The sequence below is a fragment of the Syngnathoides biaculeatus genome, chromosome 3 (genome assembly GCF_019802595.1).
Source record: "Syngnathoides biaculeatus isolate LvHL_M chromosome 3, ASM1980259v1, whole genome shotgun sequence".
In the NCBI taxonomy this organism is placed as follows: Eukaryota; Metazoa; Chordata; class Actinopteri; order Syngnathiformes; family Syngnathidae; genus Syngnathoides; species Syngnathoides biaculeatus.
Genome location: NC_084642.1, coordinates 25,894,247 through 25,913,826, shown reverse-complemented (window position 1 = coordinate 25,913,826; position 19,580 = coordinate 25,894,247). Strand labels below are relative to the sequence as shown.

General features: G+C 41.5%; 1 protein-coding gene across 1 annotated transcript; it reads right to left on the bottom strand.

Moving 5' to 3' along the window:
• Positions 1-126: 126 nt before the first annotated feature.
• On the bottom strand, positions 127-17,849 carry gas6 (growth arrest-specific 6). Its single transcript, XM_061815048.1, has 16 exons — positions 17,556-17,849; positions 17,332-17,451; positions 15,707-15,867; positions 12,657-12,681; positions 12,498-12,560; positions 11,204-11,326; positions 9,198-9,317; positions 8,945-9,070; positions 7,799-7,920; positions 7,521-7,639; positions 4,240-4,429; positions 3,985-4,149; positions 3,740-3,908; positions 3,522-3,661; positions 3,246-3,441; positions 127-1,627 (listed from the first exon to the last, which is right to left on the bottom strand). The coding sequence occupies exons 2-16, from the start codon at positions 17,408-17,410 to the stop codon at positions 1,476-1,478; spliced, it is 1,950 nt and encodes a 649-aa protein (XP_061671032.1). The 5' UTR covers positions 17,411-17,451; positions 17,556-17,849; the 3' UTR covers positions 127-1,475.
• Positions 17,850-19,580: the final 1,731 nt, after the last annotated feature.

Here is a 19,580-nt window from a genome sequence, read left to right as displayed (position 1 = left end):
GAAAAGTGTTACAGTACTTGGAGCACTACTTGCAGTGTTGTAATCACTAGATGTACTTTGTGTGAACATGGAGTAGGTATCACATAATCGCAACAGTGTTAGGACAATACAACTTTACTCTTGACGCTCATAGGACTGTCTTTATTTTGCTTTTAAGTACAATTTTCACCCGGGATGATTAAAACCTAAAATTGTAGCATTGTACACTGATCTGATTTTTAAAAAAAATACATGTAATTAAAAAAAAAAAAGCACAAAAAAGTATCCTAGTACCCTGGCATTCATTCATTAGGGAACCCCCCCCTCAAAAAAAAAAATGGTACACCAGAATGAACCCCCCAAAAAACTTTGGAGACACACAATTCTCCACTCTGGCATTATGTTTTTTTTTCCCTGTATTTTGGTTTATTCAGCACCTACAACATGAAGAATTAAAGAATGATTCTAATAACTGACTATTGCTCTTAATCATGTTTTTGACAATCACGGCTCTATTTGGAATGAAGAACATCAATTTGAGACTATGAGTGTTTAACTTTGATGCAAAGATGACCTCAGTGAACCTAAAGTAAGATGTCAGGTTTTTCTGTCCTTCTATAAAGCATTGTACAGTCACATTATTTACATACTCAGTATAATACAGCGCACTTGTTTTCCTCTCAGTAGCTTGTAGGATACAGTGCTCTTTCTCTATTGCTTTCTCCATCCCTGGGTTTCTGCGATGAATCTGTCATTTTTGGCCCAGGTTATGGCGGCTTTAGCAGTAACGTGGTTCTGAAACAAGATTTGAGAACTCGGAAATCAAAAGTGCACCTTTCAGGAAGTGGGTTGGCTGTCATTTGGAGATCAGGGTGTTGCAGCTCTGACAGATATCACATTTTTTTTTTTTTTTTTTAGCACGATCAAGTAGGCACAAGGTTTGATTTTTTTTTTAAAGATAGCAGGTAGACATGGAGGAGATGGAGATGAACTTGTGACTATGGCTTGATGTTGCATACCACATCTACCTGCAACATTGTGCAAAGGATTTCTAGAATCAACAAAAACGAGTGGATGAAAGTCAAGTTTGACGCTACGCTGCTTAGGGTCACCGTTAACGTTGGAGCCAGCAAAACAAGATCCGCAAGTTATTCAGCCTCCCTTTTGTTTTGTAACGCCTGGTGGGCTGGCTCTGAGGGGTTTATAAGGTCATATGACAGACTAAGAATTTCATCGGCTGACTTTTGACTGATGAAGTTGACATTGTTGACTTATTATTATTCTTAAGATATGCCAAAGCCGTTGCTATAGTGCCTCCAGGCAGCGAGCACCATTGTCACTAAAGACAAAGGGACAGGGCGACCACAACACCCGCTTTGGATTTTGGGACATTTCGACCGAATAAGTCTCCTCACTACTCAAGGCTTAATTTTATAAATATTCTGGAAAGAATCTCTCCTGCTTCCGGATTTGCCTTAGCAGAGCGCTGTGCGAGGTCACTGGTTAGAATCCAGCAGGGGGCAGGAGTGGGAGCGGATGTCGTTGTGTTTTTGGATCGCCTGGTCCAGGTCCAGAGTTTGTCTGTTCACTGTGACCTTCATACAGCCGCTGTAGGGCGCCGACACCAGCGTGGAAACCACGGGAACATCTGAGGAAGAAGTAACAATGCTCAAAAGTGTAAGTAAACCTTCAATGTCCTCATCAACATCACATGAAGAAGTTGAGGATGCTAAAATTATTTGCCGTGTAAATAAAGTGCAAAGGAAGAGGAGTGACCAAGTGGTTAGCACATCCATCTAAAATCTGGCCTGCAGCCTTCCTGTGTGGGGTTTGCACTATGCCAGTTACTGTAACACTGGTTTTCTGATGCCACATTCTAAAAACATGCATGTCAGTGTCATTGAAGACCCTAAATTGTGCAGAGGTGTGAATGAGAGTGTGAATGTTTGTCTACTCTACATACTGATCAGTGCACTATATTACAAAACGTACTCGCACATCTACCTTAACTCAGATCTGAATTTAGGTGACGTCCCATTCTTAATCCAAAGGGCTAATATGACACCGCTCCACCCTAGACAGTTATAACATCTTCAACTCTCCTGGAAAGGTTTAGGAATGTGTTTAGTGTTTTTTTTTTCTTTCAGAAACTCCTTTGTGATGTCACACAATGTTGGCCAGGAAGTCCCGGCTCTCAGTCTCCCCTCTACTTCATCCCAAAGGTGTTCCTTCTGTGCAGGCCAGAAGAGTCCATCCACATCACTGTCATCCATGTCTTTGTGGACCTTGCTCTTGTGCACTGGCGCACAGTCAAAGTGGAAGAGGAAATTGTCCAAAATCTCTTGGTATGCTGACGCATTCACAGTCATGTTTACTGGAACTTAGGGGCAAAGCGCAGCTCGTGGAAAACAACCCCACAACATAATCCCCTCCACCAATCTCTACACTTGTAAGTACCATTTTCCTAGTAACCGCCAAACCCAGATACCTCCATCAGATTTGCTAGATGGAGAATGGTGATTCGTCACCCCATGGAACACCTCTCCACGGCTCTCGAGTCCACCACTGCGGCCAATGCTTTGCATTGCACTACTAGGTGATGTATGTCTTGGCTGCAGCTGCTCAGCCGTGGAAACCCATTCCATGAATCCCACATGAAGTTTGGAGGTATGCACCAACTGCATAACGCATTATTTTCCCTACCATTTTGCGGCCGAGTTGCTGTCTTTGCCAAACCTTTCCACGTCGTTATAATACACCTGACAGCCAATATTTAGGAAAGAGGAAATTTCATGACTGGACTTGTTGCACAGGTGGCATCCTATCACGGTTTCACACTGGAATTCACTGAGCTCCTGAGAGGAGCCAATTCTTTCACAAATGTTTTTTTGAAATAGTCTGCATTCTTGGTTCCATACACCCGTGACCATGGAAGTCATTGGATTATCTGGTTCCGTTTCTTTGGATGGGTGAGCAAATACTTGTGACAATATAATGTATGTCCTGTGATTGCCTTCTGACAAGTTCAGGGCGCGACCCATCCAGTCAGGAGGAACAATCTCTCGCTTAGCCATGACTATAAATGATAACAAAAAGGACAAAACATGGACTAATGGATAACATTGCATGTCTGCTGTCTCTTAATACCTATAAAGAACTATCAATACTGCCTGAAATCCTTCATCCTAACATTGTTATTTTCACCGTGTCATTTCACTCCTCTACACAAACACACACCCTACTCATTACTCATGTATAATGCTCACCAGGGAGGCCTCCAATGAAGGTGCTGGATGAAGAAAGAAGGTCGACCTCTGCTTCTTCACTTCGTCCTGGCACTCCGTCGACAAAGAGCTGGGTGCGGTTGCCTGAGATCTTCATTTCGATCTCGTGACTCTCGCCATCACAGAGGGGCGCTGGCGAGCTGGCAATGATCACGCCTTTTGCTGTTACGAGAACAAACTAAAAACACAATTTATTCTCGGATTAAAACACTCCTAAGGCATTAAAAATGCCTTGCTCATCATTTGCGTTGTACTTACGTCTCTCCACTCATCAGTACCGGGGTGATAGTCAGCCAGAGAGATGGAGAGAGGGACAGTGTCTTCATGAACAAGAGCGAAGAGCACCCCGATAGCAGTAGTTGGATAAAGGGTTAACTCGACACTCAGGTTCTGTGACTCTAAGCAAGAGGAAAAGAAGGCTTGAACAAAAGTTGTCAACAATTACAGAGTTTACACTCACCGCACACACTCCGCACCATAACTGATGTTGAAGAGAGCAAATCCTGTGCCAGGGAAATACGCTCCTGGATTCTCTGTGCTGAAACACTGAATGTTTTCATTGGTCATGATGCTTTCTTGCATCGACCGGTCTTCTCCAGTCATCCAGCGCCACTCCTTCATACAGCCGTCCAGACGAGGGTTCACCTATAAACAACAGCAGATGTCGAGTTGAGCAGGCAGCCATTTCCTGAAGAAATGGTGGAAGAAACAAAAGATGGACCTTGCTAACGAGGCTGCTTTCCTTAAAGGGAACTCCTCCCACGGTCAGATTGAGTTCATGCATGTCTTTCTTCAGTGTGAACAGATCACCATTCACCGCAATCTTCATGACTGCTTCCCTGTCAATTTTGATGACAAGACTCCGCCCCTGCTCTTCCACTGAAATCTGATAAGAAAAAAGTAAACACAACAGGCGATTCCAATGCGAACTGAACGACACCTCAGGAGAGTCCACTTCTGATCAAAAAGGACCAACCTTCCTCCACTGGCCGTCGTTGACGACGGGTCCGCTGCTGGTGACCCTGCTGACCGTGCCGTACTTCAGCTGCAGCTCCAGTTTCCCGTGATGAATTGCGAGCACGATCCAGGAGCTGTTCAGGTGACCTCCAGCAAAGAAGATCACCCCTTCCGAGTCATAAGTCCGGAAATCAAACTCTGCGGAGAAACTACAACCACAAGGGTAGGGAGTGTGAGTATGAAAATAAAGAATGAATATAAGTGATGAAAAAGAGTTAGAAGAAACAAAAAACAAATTACACATCGCTTACCAGTATTTACAGTATGCATACTATTCCCCCCCCCCCATCAGTAATTGTTTGCAATTTCATTACTGTTAATGAGGTTACACTGTTCATTCATATTTTTTTTCCTCAAATATCCTAAACTTTTCCAAAGAGATCCTATCTTTGGCTCATGCTGAGATCTCAAATGCTTTCATGATCCTGGTCAGGGTGCGACTCTATACCCTCCACCCAAAAAATGGACGAACTTCATCTCTTCACAAAGACCAGTGAAGACTTTTCAGGTTCTGAGAACCTCTGCTTCGGGAAGGCTTGGCTTTGTGAACCAATCCCCGTTTCCAACTATACCGAGCGGGCCGCAACAGAGTGAAACCAAAAGGTTGCGGAATAAGCTTTTATAATAACAGAAAATGGTGCACGGATGTCACAGTGGCCAGCACACACTGGAGCCCAGAATTGCAGTCGCTGTTTTTGAACTGTAAATAAGTTTATTCGTTGTCTGAATTTCCTTCATTCATTGCATCCTGCTCCGTCCCAAATCTTAAATCCGTGTACATATCCTTGCGTGAAATAGTTGAGACGCCTCTGTAGAACTCTGTTGGACAAGTCTGACGCATTTGTCAAAAAACATACCCCAATATTATCTGGAATACGGGATAGAGAAATAACTTCAAACCTGTTCTGTTCAGTTGCCATTTTGGAAGCTTGTGGGATATGGTTAAGGGGGCAGAGCTTAAGATCGCCATCGGAAAGGTCCATTGCTTCCATACGTACACAGGTACCGTATGTCATCAGGACCAATTGCCTTTCCATTTTTCATCCTCTTTAGTGCCTTTCTAACTTCTCTTTTCTTAATCATTGCCACTTCCTAGTTCACCACACTTGCCTCTTGTATTCTTCCTTCTCTCTCATTATCCTCATTTCTCAGCTCCTCAAAGTATATTTTTCCATCTATCCAGCACATTACTGGCACCTGTTATGACAAAACTCAAATTACTTTAATAGTTCTTTGTTCTTGTGACTTTTTCATATGTACCTAATAGCTCTATTGCTCCCCCCCTTCTCAGTGGCTCTACCATGTTCCCTTTTCTCTCAAGGAGAAGATAAATAGGCTTTTCTTCCTTGACTCCCTCCATTTTCCTTTAACAGTTCATTGCTCTTCCACGTTCTTAAGGGTCAGAAAGAGGAGTGAAGCAACTATAAGCTTCCTGTATGTCTCTCTCCCTGGAAAGACTTAATTCAACTGACAAAAACAAGATTGTTTCTCGATTTAGTTACAAAGTAAAGTTGTGTCAGAAGTGGGATCTTGTGGTTGACTGTAAGACCAGGGTCCAGACGGAGACAGTTCATCCAGGACAAGTAACAGTCTTGCCACTTCCCCAAGGCGCTTGGACAAGGAACGGGCCAGCCCCTGGACAAATGTTTCGCCTCGAGGGGAAAACAGACCTGCGTTGTCCTCCAGATAAAGAACTACAGTAAAATAGTTAAACTTTTTCCAATTTTACACGGTGGAAAGCCATCTACTGTGAAACAATCTTGCCTTTGTTCAAATCTGTATTTGCTCTCTCCAGCTACTATTGGAATCACGTGCAAGGGTAGGTCCAAGGTCCAAGGGAATAAATACTGCCTTTCAAAGTTAAGTTTGGGTGACAGTCTCAATAAAAGCAACACGCGTCGTCTTGTGTCTGTCGTCTCTAAAAGCACAGCAGGTTTAAGGTCCAAAGGGGCTCTCTTTGCCCCAGGAAATGTATTATTTCGATGTTTGAATAGTGAAGAAGTGCTTTCAATCAGAGATGAATTGACCCCTGCGTGGATACTGCGCAATCCGCGTCACTGACCAATCAGAGGCCAGAGATCTGCATAAACCAAAGCCCGTTTTTGCTCCCGCCATTTTCTCAGACAACATTGCATGGTCCAGTGTAGGTTTAGTTAGCGTTTTATCGCGTAATTGGGTTATTTAACAAAAAATATGGTTAAGAGGTGTAGTCACGGACTTTGTAATAGTGACGACAGGTATCCTGAAAGGCTAGTTGGTGGATTTCGATTCATACCCTTTCCAAAAACGAAGACCCACTACGAAAAATGCCTTCGATGGATCAAACTTTGTGGAAGACCCCATCATCAACTAAATCCATCTAATATCAACCGGAACACATATGTTTGCACGAAGGTATGCCCTATATTTGATTTTCAATACATGTCTCGTATAAATGAATTCGAAGTTCTTCGCTAGCATAACACTGCTGCGTGTGAACGATTGACACACTTATTCTTTGTCGAGCAATATTTAGCGATGATCGGACTGCACAAACATATTGATTTCTTGCAGGCTCGCGGCCAAAGCTTAACCAGACTGTGTTTGTACCATGATATGCCCTAAATTTGATTTTTAATACACGTCTCGTATAAATGAATGAGACGTTCTCCGCTAGCATAACATTGCTACGTGTGAATGATTGAATGAAATCAGAAGCATGGCGTCTCTCTCAGTTAAGAATGTATTGTATTTAGAATCTATAATATATCGTTGATTTGAATGAAATCAGAAGCATAGAATCTGTCTCAGTTCAGAATGTATTGTATTGTATTTGCCATTTTTACTGTTTGTCTTACGTCAGCGCACGTGGCGTGACGTCACTTCAGGAGGCGTGGTTAAGTGCCCTGTACGGAGGGGTCAATTGGGCAGTGGGGAGACCAAAAAAAGAAAAGAGTAAGGCAGACGACGAGCCATCTTATTTACATTTTTACGATCCACTGTCCTTAGTAGTTGTACAAGTTTATAATAGAAAGGTGAAACTTTTTTTCAAAAAACTACCCATAATTTGTTTATTTGAATGTCATGTAAAATGTTAGTGTAAAAAAAGGAAAAAAAATGCAAAAACAAATAGCCCAATTTGAATTAAATAAATGAGGCCCGAGTATTTTCCAATCAAGAATTCATGAGAGATTTTTCTTTTCCTTTTTAAATGTGAAGGAGAAAAAAAAAAAAAAAAGGTCCATTCAAACAATTCCTCACCCAGTGTTTATCCTTCGGCGGAAGCGGAGCCTCATCACTGGCAAGCCATTGAACATGCGGCCCAGATAGAGAGAGCGAGAGTTCCTCTTTAGAGCCGTTGTGATACAAGGAGTTATAGCCTGCGGCAAAACAACAATGTTGCCAATCATGCGAGTTAAGGACAAGCTACAACTCACATCATTGTTTGATGTCTTTCACCAAACCAGAAAAACGTTTACACGGTATAGGACAAAGGACTGATTGAGCTCAAATCAAAAGGCTCATTATTTATGTTTCACCTTACAGCTCCTGAGGTCCCGGTCCAGCTTCATGCCCTGACGACCATCGCACAAACAGCGGAAACTCCCCTCAGTGTTGAGACATTCTGCCGCACACACACTTGCCTCACACTCGTTTACATCTGGGAGGTGATAACGAAAGGGGAGAGGAGTGCTGCAAATGATCACTGGTGCACAAATGGTTACAAGTGAAGCAAGCACAGGATTCAATCAAAACATGAACTCTGAAAGGATCTTAAAAAAAACAAAACAAAAAAAAAACATTGGAACTGGTTTCCTGTTGAGATACTGAGGAATGTAAACAAGACTTGAACCAAGTGGGATTTGACGTTAACTAAGCCATTATCGTTCGACCCCACACAAATAACCTTATATGGCCACGGCATGTTGGGCTATAATAAACCTCAATTATTCTCGAGAGAGACTGACGTTATGTTAAGTCTACTTTCACATAGAAAAGCAAAATACCTAAGAACAACGAAGGCACCATTGCTTATAATATCACTGAGACAAATTCTCAATAAAAGCTGCTGGTTTTAGTCTTAGCTAGCAAGTGACAAAATCTCAGAAACGCAATGTGTTTCATTTTATTCTAGTTAAATTTATGCATTGACCAAGTCAAATCTAAATCTCAGGGTGATTTCATTTTATTAAAAGGACATCCATCCATCCATCCATTTTATGAGCCGCTTATCCTCACAAGGGTTGCAAAAGTGCTGGAGCCTACTCCAGTTGTCACCGGGCAGGAATGCAGGGGTAGACCCTGATCTGGTCGCCAGCCAATCGCAGGGCACATAGAAGCAAACAACCATTCGCACTCACACTCACAGCTCGGGGCAATTAAGAATCTCCAATTGATGCATGTTTTTGGGATGTGGGAAGAAACCGGAGTGCCTGGAGAAAACCCACGGAAGAATATGCAAACCCCACACAGGCAGGGCCAGAACCAACCCACTGTGCCGCCATGAATAGGACAGCAACATAAAAAGGACCTACTACCTATTTAAAAAGTATTTTTCCCAATTTTTGAGCATTTCTTTGCCGACCTCAAAACACAGCGCATCAACACCTGTTGACAATGAAGGCGCATCACACTTGTGTGTGTGTGTGTGTGTGTGTGTGCGGGTGCGTGCGTGTTACGCTTACCCTGGCAACTCTTGCTCTCATTGTCAAAGACGTAGCCAAGGTCACAGAGACATTCGTAGCCTCCTTGGTTATTCTCACAGTGAGCCGATCCACACACATTAATAAGGTCTTTGCACTCGTCCACGTCTGAAAAAGGCAAACAACGTGTACAGTTTGGAAACTTAAATCGCAAGAGACAACCGACAATGGCAGTGTTTGTGATTCATAACAACACAAGAGATCAATTTGTACACATTTGTGTCTCGTTGCTCACCAACGCACATGTGGTGTCCTCGCAACATGAAACCTGGCTGACAGGAGCAGCGGTAACTCCCTATCGTGTTGGTGCACTCGTGGTCACATCCGCCATTGCTTTTGCTGCACTCGTCAACATCTACCAGAGAGTGGAGGGCGATATGGTGGGAGGCGCTGAGAGTGTGGTTCGTGTGAAAGTAGCAAAAAAAACTGTCATGAATGACTTTTGGCTCAAGCAAGTAACACGTATGCGTAGTCAAATGCTATATTTCAAACTCCCGTCTCTTTCTCAGATAGTAATAAACAGTGTTTGGGACTTCAGTCCTTTCCAGTGGAAAAGACTGAAGTCAACAGAATCCTCCTTGATTTCCACTCTCGGTAAGGTGGTAAGATGAGTCACGCTGGAAAAGTGTGAATTGGGTGGCTTGTGAAGCATATTTATTCTGCTCCACCTCAAAGTGTGCACATTTTCCAGTTTGTGCTTTGACATTTTATCTTGTATTTCCACATGTAAACACGTGTAAACACACGTGTTTATGATCATCTTATTCTTAGGAGACACCATCCTTCCTCTCCTGTTACACACTATAATGTGTGTTGATCTCTCAATATTGTAGAAATGAATGAAAATGCCAAATAAAAATCTGCCACTTGTTTATATTTCAACCTAATAATAATTTAATTATACTGCAAGTATAGTTTTACAAAATGACGACAAGTTAATTCTGTCAAGAGTATGTTTCAAATAGTTGTTTCATCCATCTACAATTATCTATTAATAATTGAAATTAGGTAGAAAGTCTAAGATTTCAACAAAATTTCTGTACCCAATCTTGAATTTTTCACTCTTTGTAATATTGCAGTCATTTGCTAGAATCATTTAAGTTAATTGAAAGCAATAAGGAATTGCTGGAAAATTTAGCATTTATTAGATATGAAAAACTGAAATATCACACAACCATTAGCATTCAGACCCTTTGCTGTGACACTTATATTTAACATGGGTGGTGTCAATTTCTTCTGATCATCATAGAGATGGTTCTAAACATGGTTCATTCAGGTCGAGCTGTGCTTGATAATACTGAATGGACTTGATTAAGGAAAGTCATAAACCTGTCTATAAAAAGAGCACAGTGCCTGTCAGAACAAATGAGAATCATGAGGTCAAAGGAACTGCCTGAAGAGCTCAGAGACAGAATTGTGGTAAGCCACAGATCTGGCCATTCTTCATTCATTCTGGCCATAATTCTACTCCGTCCTACCAGGAAAATAACGAAGACGTGGATCCAGAACAACTCTACGACTATTCTTGGATAGGCCAGGCAGAAACCTTACTTAACTTAAACTCACAGAGAGCTGAAAATGGCAGAGAATATCTAAATCCAGGTGTGGAAAAACTTGTTGCATCATTCCCAAAAAGACTCATAGTTGACAAAGGGGCTTTTACCAAATACTGAGCAAAGCGTCTTAATACTTATGGTTGTGTGATATTTCACTTTTTCTTTTTTAATAAAATTGCCAAAATATCAATTTTTTTTGCTGTCAATATGAGGTGCTGTGTGTGTATTTTAATGAGGAAAAAATTAATTTAAATGATTTTAGGAAATGGCTGCAATATACCAAAGGGTGAAAAAATTCAGGGGTCTGAACACTTTCAGTACCAATTGCTACTATAGTAGTACTTGCATTTGTTAACCCTAACCCCATCTATAAATGTTTTTTTTTTTTATCCAAAGTATATCAGGAACATGATCTTCAATTTGCTTTTTCTGAAACGTTGCTAAATACTGTACATACGATTTAATCATTAGACTTGTTCAAAAGGTGTCTGCAGCATGTTTTTTATTGAAAATCTCCATATCAGAAATATGAGATACAAAGTGAACGTTAAAATGACGTTAAGGCAAGAGACAACTGTCACTAGGACAGAGATGACATCATGTGACAATGCCAAACGGCCTGATGACCTAACACACACGCAAAGGCTCAACATTCAATCGGTCAGGGGGACGTAGTATACAGTACCTTCATCACAAAAGGCCCCTGTCCAACCTGAGAAACAGTGACAGAGGAAGAAACCCTTTTTGTCCTCGCAGCGTACCGTACCTCTGGAGTTACAGGGCGAAGGGGAGCATTGATCTGGAATGTCTTGTTGTGGGAAAAACAAAAGAGCAGACATCACATTTGGTATGCGAGTGACACTGGACAGATTTTAGGTTGAGCACATCAGAACATAAACAGCTTAACGCTGGCGAAGCTCTCTCCCAAAAGATGTCCCAATTCATTCTTTCCAGGAAGTGTCCTCTCTGGCAAATAACAAGAGCATAATGATATTCTGCTACATGTTCTGTTCTTTGGGTCCGATACGTGTCAAAACTTTATAGTTGCAAGGGAGTCTGCGAGTCTGCGCACGCCAAACCCAGATCAGAGAGGGAATGTCGACACAGCTGTTGGTACAAGTGCATGAATACCACACAGTTTCAAAACAGTGGAATTGCATTTAAATCAGCAGTTTTGACAGCAAATTTGAAAAATTACACTTGCTTGTTGGCAGTGGCCTCACCACAACCATAACATCCAGACAACTAACAGATGTCTTCAGCTACTGATCTTGGGTTGCTGCGGATACTCAGAATGAATAAGAGCCAAAGATCTGTTTCTCAATCTGATAATTATATAACGTGCCAATAGCCAGCCAGAAAGTATACATGACATCATATAACTGTTGAGAAAGGAATGCTTGGATCTGGAGTGATATTGAATCCATTACCCAGTATGCAAAAAAAAAAAAAGCCAGAGGAGCAAAAACAGATAAGGAATGTGGCAGAAGTAACTGGAGTGCTGACATAAAACAGAGGAAAAGGAGAGCTGTCGTTTTTAGGTAGCACAATGCAGAAAAGCTGAGTCACAGTCCTTTTCCCCAGCTATCGCTCTAAGCTGGAGGAGGTCAACTGATGCAGCAGAAATTTTGTAGCCCACTCACGTAAGACTTTACACGCGTCACAACTGACGAAGAAGGCATCTGAATAATGACCTAGTGTGTGACGAAGGAATATCGTATTTCACCAACGTCCAGCATCACTGCACTGCATCATATCTGCAACGTTACTCAACCAAAACACACATTACATTTCCTACTGCTGTATTCACTACTGCAGTGCAGCCTGACTGCCCTGCACCCTCCCAATAAAAATAGGTGCCCCACTGAGGATGGGTGTGATTAGTTATTCATAGTGATAAAACTGATTCAGAGGCACAAAGTTGCTCAACAGTAAATACATACAGCAATACAAACGTATAAAGTCAGCATGAAACCTACTGTGGACACATGTGATCAGGTCATGTTTCTTCTTTGCCGAACCTCCATACTTCTCCAAACAATCTAAACAGGAGTGGAAAAGCAAAAACATGAAGGAAAGCACAAAAGTGGATCAGTAAAGGTTGACAATGTGCGGAGTGATGCCAAGCTATGACTTACTTAAATACTTGGGAAAGAAGTAGTCCTAAAAGCAGATGAAAGACATGGAAAGGGTTCATTTTAGATAGACAGCATAACACTATAAACAGAATTACCCCCCCCGCCCCCTTTTCACTAGTTCAGGCTTTAAAAACTGTACAGTGATATATACACCCCAGACATCTTCACTTAGTATATACCTGCTTGAATTACTGTAATTTCTTGTGTATAATACACACACAAATTTGAATTCAAAAGTCCGGGAAAACCCTTGTACCGATGTATAATGCGTTTTTACAATGCTTGATTTGGCTTCTACCTTATGATCAAAACGAAGTATTATCCTGTATTTTTTTCCAAATAATTATTATGAAGTGAAGCACTGCATTTGAACACATAATTCTTTTTATTTACTTGCTCTTATTTTGAAATTCATAGTCCTTCTTTTATTTTGTGAATGAGAAAACATAGTTGTGCTCATATGTTTAATTTCCCAGGATGAATTTGTCAGATGTGTACAATTTTTTAAAGAAAACATGAAGGGCCAGGCAAATCGCATTCCATTTTATTTTAATGGGATTCAAATTAAACTGTCAAGCACTTCAGAAAACCATTATCATTAACAAAACATAACCAGAATGAAATGAATGATGGCTATTGTTCAGTTGTATTTAAAAAAACAAATTCTGGCAGGGTATGCAAAGCTGTGAGTACAACTGTACATATATATGCAGTCATTCATACCCCTGTCATTTTGGAATGAGAGTGTAGGCGATACCTATTTAATAACCTCTGGGTGGCGGTGGCATATTACAATGAAAGTGTACACGTTTCTCATAACTTCTAGGTGGCGGTGGCATATTGGAACGAACGTGTACATCTTTCTTATAATCTCTACATAGTGGAAGGCATTTTGAAAATGTGAATGTTTTTTCCACTTTCCCCTATACCTATGTAAAGTGTGCACTATTGATTTTTGTGCTTGTTTCACTTGCTCCCTGAAGACCAGGCTCTGAAGCCACCTGCAATTTAGCCTCTGTCGTTTTGTGTTTGTGTTGTTCCTCTCATCTTGGGGGCAATAAAATCTGCATTATACACTAGAAATTACAGGTAGGGATATTCGACAGTTTCAAAAATTCAGTTTTTAAGAGGATAACAGTGGAGCGTTTCAGTGAGTTTATGAATATATGAGAGCCGCCCCTCGCCAGAGGCATCCTGGAATTCTCTGCATTCCTGATAAGGAGCAGCTGCAGCATTGCCTCTTGGCTGCTGCTGTTAAAAAAAAAATCTGCTATCTTTCTTTCAAATGTGTACTGGAGACTCAGGTGAGACTCTACTGCAGTGTGACTTTGTAAAATGTCATAAATCAAACATTCTAAATCATGTGCCACCAAACCTGATTACAAGATCAAAGTGAAACATCTTGAGATGGTTTGGATTTTTATGAAAAAGTTAAATCCAGATTATCAATCAGCTGTGGCATATTAGTTATTGCTTTCACTCCCTCTCATTCCTCATGAAATGTGTCTGTGTGTGTGTGTGTGTGTGTGTGAGAGAGTGAGAGAGAGAGAGAGAGATAGAGAGAGGAGAGAGAGAGAGAGAGAGAGAGCAACTCAATTGAATCACCTCTCTCTTTTTCTGTCTTTGCAGAGTCAGAGCTGCAGCAGAGCAAAATGCATCATCATGCGCACGTTCATAATGAATAAGGCACTTTACAATGATATTGCAGTCTTTCTGTACGACATCCTGGAAAACTGTCAGACTTCTCTAATGTGGTGCAGCACCAATAAGTGTGTGATCACACTCTGACAGTGGGCAGCAATTTGACCTTCTCTTCTGATATACTACAGCAATGCAGTCTGAGTTTCAAGGTCTTACCCTCGTCACAAATAATCCCAGAGTCATTCTTTGCATCGTTCACCTTCTCAAAACACAAACAGTGGGTACAATTGGCGTGGGTTAGGGGATACTGGGGGAGGGGGGGGGGGTAATATCAAATGGCACAGTTGGCAGACCATGACGTCACGTAGACATGACCTACAAATTAAACGGATAATACACAACACCTCATAAGACAAATAAAGTGGCTGTTCTTTCATAACTTGTATTTTTTTTTCCACAACAGCACGAACACTAATCTGGTGAATGGCTCTTGGCGCATGCAGTGTCAAGCATTGCGTTTGTTGATAAATAGAGTGGGAGGGAGTGTATGCAGATTAAGGGCACATGACTGAGAAGAATGAAAAGCGTTTCTCCATCTAGTGCTGTTCTAAAATAAGAAAATAAGTCAGGAGCTGCCCGATTAGCTCTGTTTACGCGCATACTTGAAACATGCTGGTTCCTTCCACGAATAAGAAAGTAAGACATGGGAGCAATCCTCAAAAGAGCTGATAAGAGAAAGTGACACACACATGACTGTGTGTTTGTGTGATAATGTACAAAAGTGAGTATGAGGACTGCAGCGTTTTGCAAAATGCTGCATGGCATAAACTAAGACTTAGTCATGCTGACTCAATGACCACCACCGAAACCAAAGAGAAACAATATTGCCCAAAATAAAGAAAAAAAATGTCCATCAAATCCCATTTGAATATTATAAGGCTAGTCAGCACTGAAGGGAGCATCAACACCAGCAGCTCAGACTATGAATCATCCGTCACAATAAAACATGCGCAACTCAAGCCAGAATTCTTGAATAACAAACAGTGTAGAATGAGCAGATTTGGGTCACGATTGCAGTTTTTACACTCCACATATTTGCTGGTCAAAACAGTAGCAAATGCTCCAAAATCCAATACATGAGCAAAAAAGGACATGACACCACACTTTTGTGCAATTCTACAGTACTGCAAAGCACTATGCGCTGTACTGCAATCAATTCCTCCCTAACCATGGTCAATTTAAGTTCATCACCATAGTGTACAATCAGCAGTGCTCTTGTAGTGCTGATCGAGCTTTTATGTTCGGGCCAGAAAATGCATTGTTTACAGAGACCCGTCAGGACAGCAGTCGTGCACTCATGAACAACTCGGTTCTGAATAGTGATCACAATTTTAAGTTCACAGACTCACAGTCTCGGGGTCATTTTCAAACACTTCTCTGGCCTCCTCTTTGGAACATCTCTCTTCCACACATTCCCTCTCCAAGTGTCCTTGCTTTGTCTCCTCGAACACTTGATTAGCTCTCCGCTGTCTGCTCAGGAACTGGTTTGCCTTTTGGTGTGACAGGGAGACTGGACAGAACGAAACAAAAGATCAAAGTTGACAAAGGTACTCACAATCTGTACTCAAGTAAAAGTACAAATATTCGTGTGGATCAAGGAAGTCGGAGTACCGATTCAACTCTTTTAGTAAAGGTTTAAAAAAACTGAAATGGACTGAAAATCAATAAATAACCAATATTTTTAATTGATGATTTTATTGATTAACCAAATAGTATTATTTGCTATTGTAAGTAACGATAAATAAATGTATATAATAAAGCCCAAGCATCATGGTTACAAATGTTATTTTGATTGAGCACAAAGGTTCATTCAGACAATATTTAATGATGAGAGGCTGAAATGAAATATGAGATCCAGAAATAGAGCCAGCATTTTCTTTGTATTTCTCTCTGCAAACTTACCAAGAGGTCCATCAAAACCAAATTTTCCCATCATTGTTTCACTCAAGGTTATTTGTACTTGTTCTTGTCAGATTATGTGATGAGACATCCCTTTCACACTTAATTTTATTTTTCAATTTGGTTGAGATTGTCTGTGGTTCTGACTAAGACAAAAATGTTCTTTGATTTCAGCCTTTGTAAGATTCGTCCCAGATAGAAACCTACGTGTCTTTGATTCACTATTATTATGATTATTATTATTGTTGTTTTCTGTAAATGAAGTAATTCCAGCAATGGAACTATTCCATTTGACCCTAAAAATGAAATGGCTCACATGAACTCCATTGAAAAATCAAATAATGGTATTTTCTGACAGAACAGTTCATCTCAAATATTGAAAAATATCTAGGTATTTTTCTACCCAAGAGTGAAGGTTTGGTAGAACATTTTGGCAAATGCTCAACCAGGGCTCATTTTTATTAATTTAAGAATCTTCTATCCTATGATATCACCTATTTTGATGTAAAGGTTATTATAAAATTTTAGTAACAATACCAGATCAGAGGATTTGAACAATTTCACTTCTAAGCAATGGCTCAGTGAATCGAATCGCAAAAGAGTTGTCAATTAATTTGAGGATTAATTTGTTTTCAATCAATCAATTGTGACACCTCGAATGTTTACTATAATTCACAAAATATTAGTTGGTTTATTGTAATGCATACAAGTCTCACTATTCTCTTTTTAATATGTTAACAATACTCGTACTGACAAGAAGAAAAAAAAATACAGTCATTATGGTGAGAAGTTGTCCGAATTCTAAACAAGTAAAGCATGTATAGTATTCAGTACCTGGGCGGTTGGGGGCGGGGGTGAGATATCTACCCTGTGGAGTAACGAAATATTTGTACAACGTTACTTCCCAGTACTGCAAAAGACAGTCCACCACAACGCAAAAGGTCAGCTTGCGCGGAGATGTGACACGCTTGTGTTCACAAGCCAAAACCCGAGAGACACTAAACACTTTTTCCTCGCTTGGCATGCTGCAGTGCAGCGTGCCAGTTAGCCACCTAGCATGCCAGTGTTGACTTACTACTACTTGGGCAGCAGCGGGCGGCCAGCACGATTAGCAGCGCGGCCGACGGGAGCCACTTTGTCCGGCTCACACGCATCGTGTAGTCGCCCGTCCACGCCGAGCACCGTCAACTTGTATCTTTAAAAAAAATAATAATAATAAAATAATAAGTCTCTTGTTTCCTGTTGTAACGGCCCAAGTACGAAGGTAACGTCAGGTTAGCAGGACTTCAGGTACTGTACTTGTAAGTGACCGCTGAGGTGAGTTGTGTCGGAGGCTAAGCAGCCGTGTTCTCCCCCCGCATATCTTGCTGCATAAGCCGCCGCCGTCGTCTTGCTCTCGCTGCGGTTAGCTTGTCACCATTGCGGTCGGCACTTTTTGTCCTCTGGCTCTCCTTCTCCTCCTCTTCCCCTCCTCCTCGCGCGCGCGTGTGCGTGTATGTGTGTGTCGACTAGCGAGGCTGCATCACTTTGTTCGATGTAGACGGGCACTTTTTCATCTTGCCTCCTCTTCAGAGCGTCCAACGGGGACTGCAGTGACGCATTGACAAAAACCGCAACGGTTTAGATTTGCGCCTCAAATTAATTGCTTGACGTGCATTTGTTAGTTAAATACCCCTGCTCTCAGGGTTAATTCACATACAAAAGAGATTCATTGGCTTCATCTACTTGTGTAAATCTATTTGTTGCTCTGCCTCGTCTCTGGTTTATTAATGTTATATAAAGACAGTAAAAACATCTCTTGTAGCTTCTTAGAGGCTCTCAAAACTGAACAGGCCATTTCAGTTTTGACTTCTTTGGACGCACATGGCCATTTGCACCAGTTAATGACAAGGTTGTGCTTCCAAAATTCAAATCTAGAGAATGCTGACTGCAAGGCCGTGCATTGGGATCCTGGGACTTCAGTTAATTCATTTCTTATTCAAGCATTATATATATATATATATATATATATATATATATATTGTAGATATAAACCTCACCAAACTGCAATTATTTGAGCAGTTCAGATTCAATATAACAGAACAAAACACAAAACAAAGGCAGCATGTCTGTCACACATCCATGTCATAGCTCAGAAGTTGTTGGTTCAAATCTGGGGTCTGGCCTTCCTGCATGGAGTTAACAGGTTTTCACTGGCTGTTTGGGCTTTCTCCACGTGCTCCAGTCTCCTTTTACATTCCAAAAATATACACAGTGGATTAATTGAAGACTACATTGTCCGCAGGTATGAATGCAAGTGTTAATGTGTGGTTGTCCGCGTGCCTTGTGATTTCAGCGTGTACCCTGCGTCTTACCCAAAGTCCAATGAGATAGGCTCCGGCACACCTGTAACCCTAGTGACGATAAGTGATGTAGAGGATGGAACATCCATCCATCCATTTTCTTTGCCGCTTATCCTCACGGGGTCGCAGGGAGTGCTGGTGCCTATCCCAGCTGTCAACGGGCAGGAGGCGGGGTATACCCTGAACTGGTCGCCAGCCAATCGCAGGGCACATGGAGACAAACAGCCGCACTCACAATAACACCTAAGGGCAATCTAGAGTGTCCAATCAATGTTGCATGTTTTTGGGATGTGGGAGGAAACCGGAGTACCTGAGAAAACCCACGCAGGCACGGGGAGAACATGCAAACTCCACACAGGCGGGTCCGCGATCGTCCCTGGGACCTTAGAAGTGAGGCCAACGCTTTACCAGCTGATCCAGGATGGAACATAAAACAGATAAAATATGTCATACTCACCAGAGAGGATTATTAAATGTATTCATGTGTGCAGGTTGCTGTTTGCCAGGAACAAGTTGAGCTCAGACCAACCAATTACAGAAAGGAAAAGTGCTGACTGACATCGAGGGCCCGCGCGCTGTCTCTGTGAGGACTAATTTGACATTGAGGTGCTTCAAAAAAGGCAATCCCATTTGGTAATACCTGTAATCCTGTTTAGTTTTTTTTGCACAACCTATTCTGAGGCCCATTCGCATGTATGCCTCACTGTTCTTTTTCTGGAATGTGTGAGGAAACGGGCAAAAAAATGTTTAATAAATTGCATTACGAGCTGCAATAAAAGAGGGTGACTCGGACATCACAATCCAGTTCAGGTAGTAAAAAAAAAAAAAACATCAATAATGTGTTCAATTTTTATTTCACATTATTTATTCACACAATTGACTCATTAGACCTGATGAGAGGAACAGCATAAAACGACAGAGGCTAAGTTGCAGGTGGCTTCAGAGCCTGGTCTTCAGGGAGCAAGTGAAACAAACAAAACCG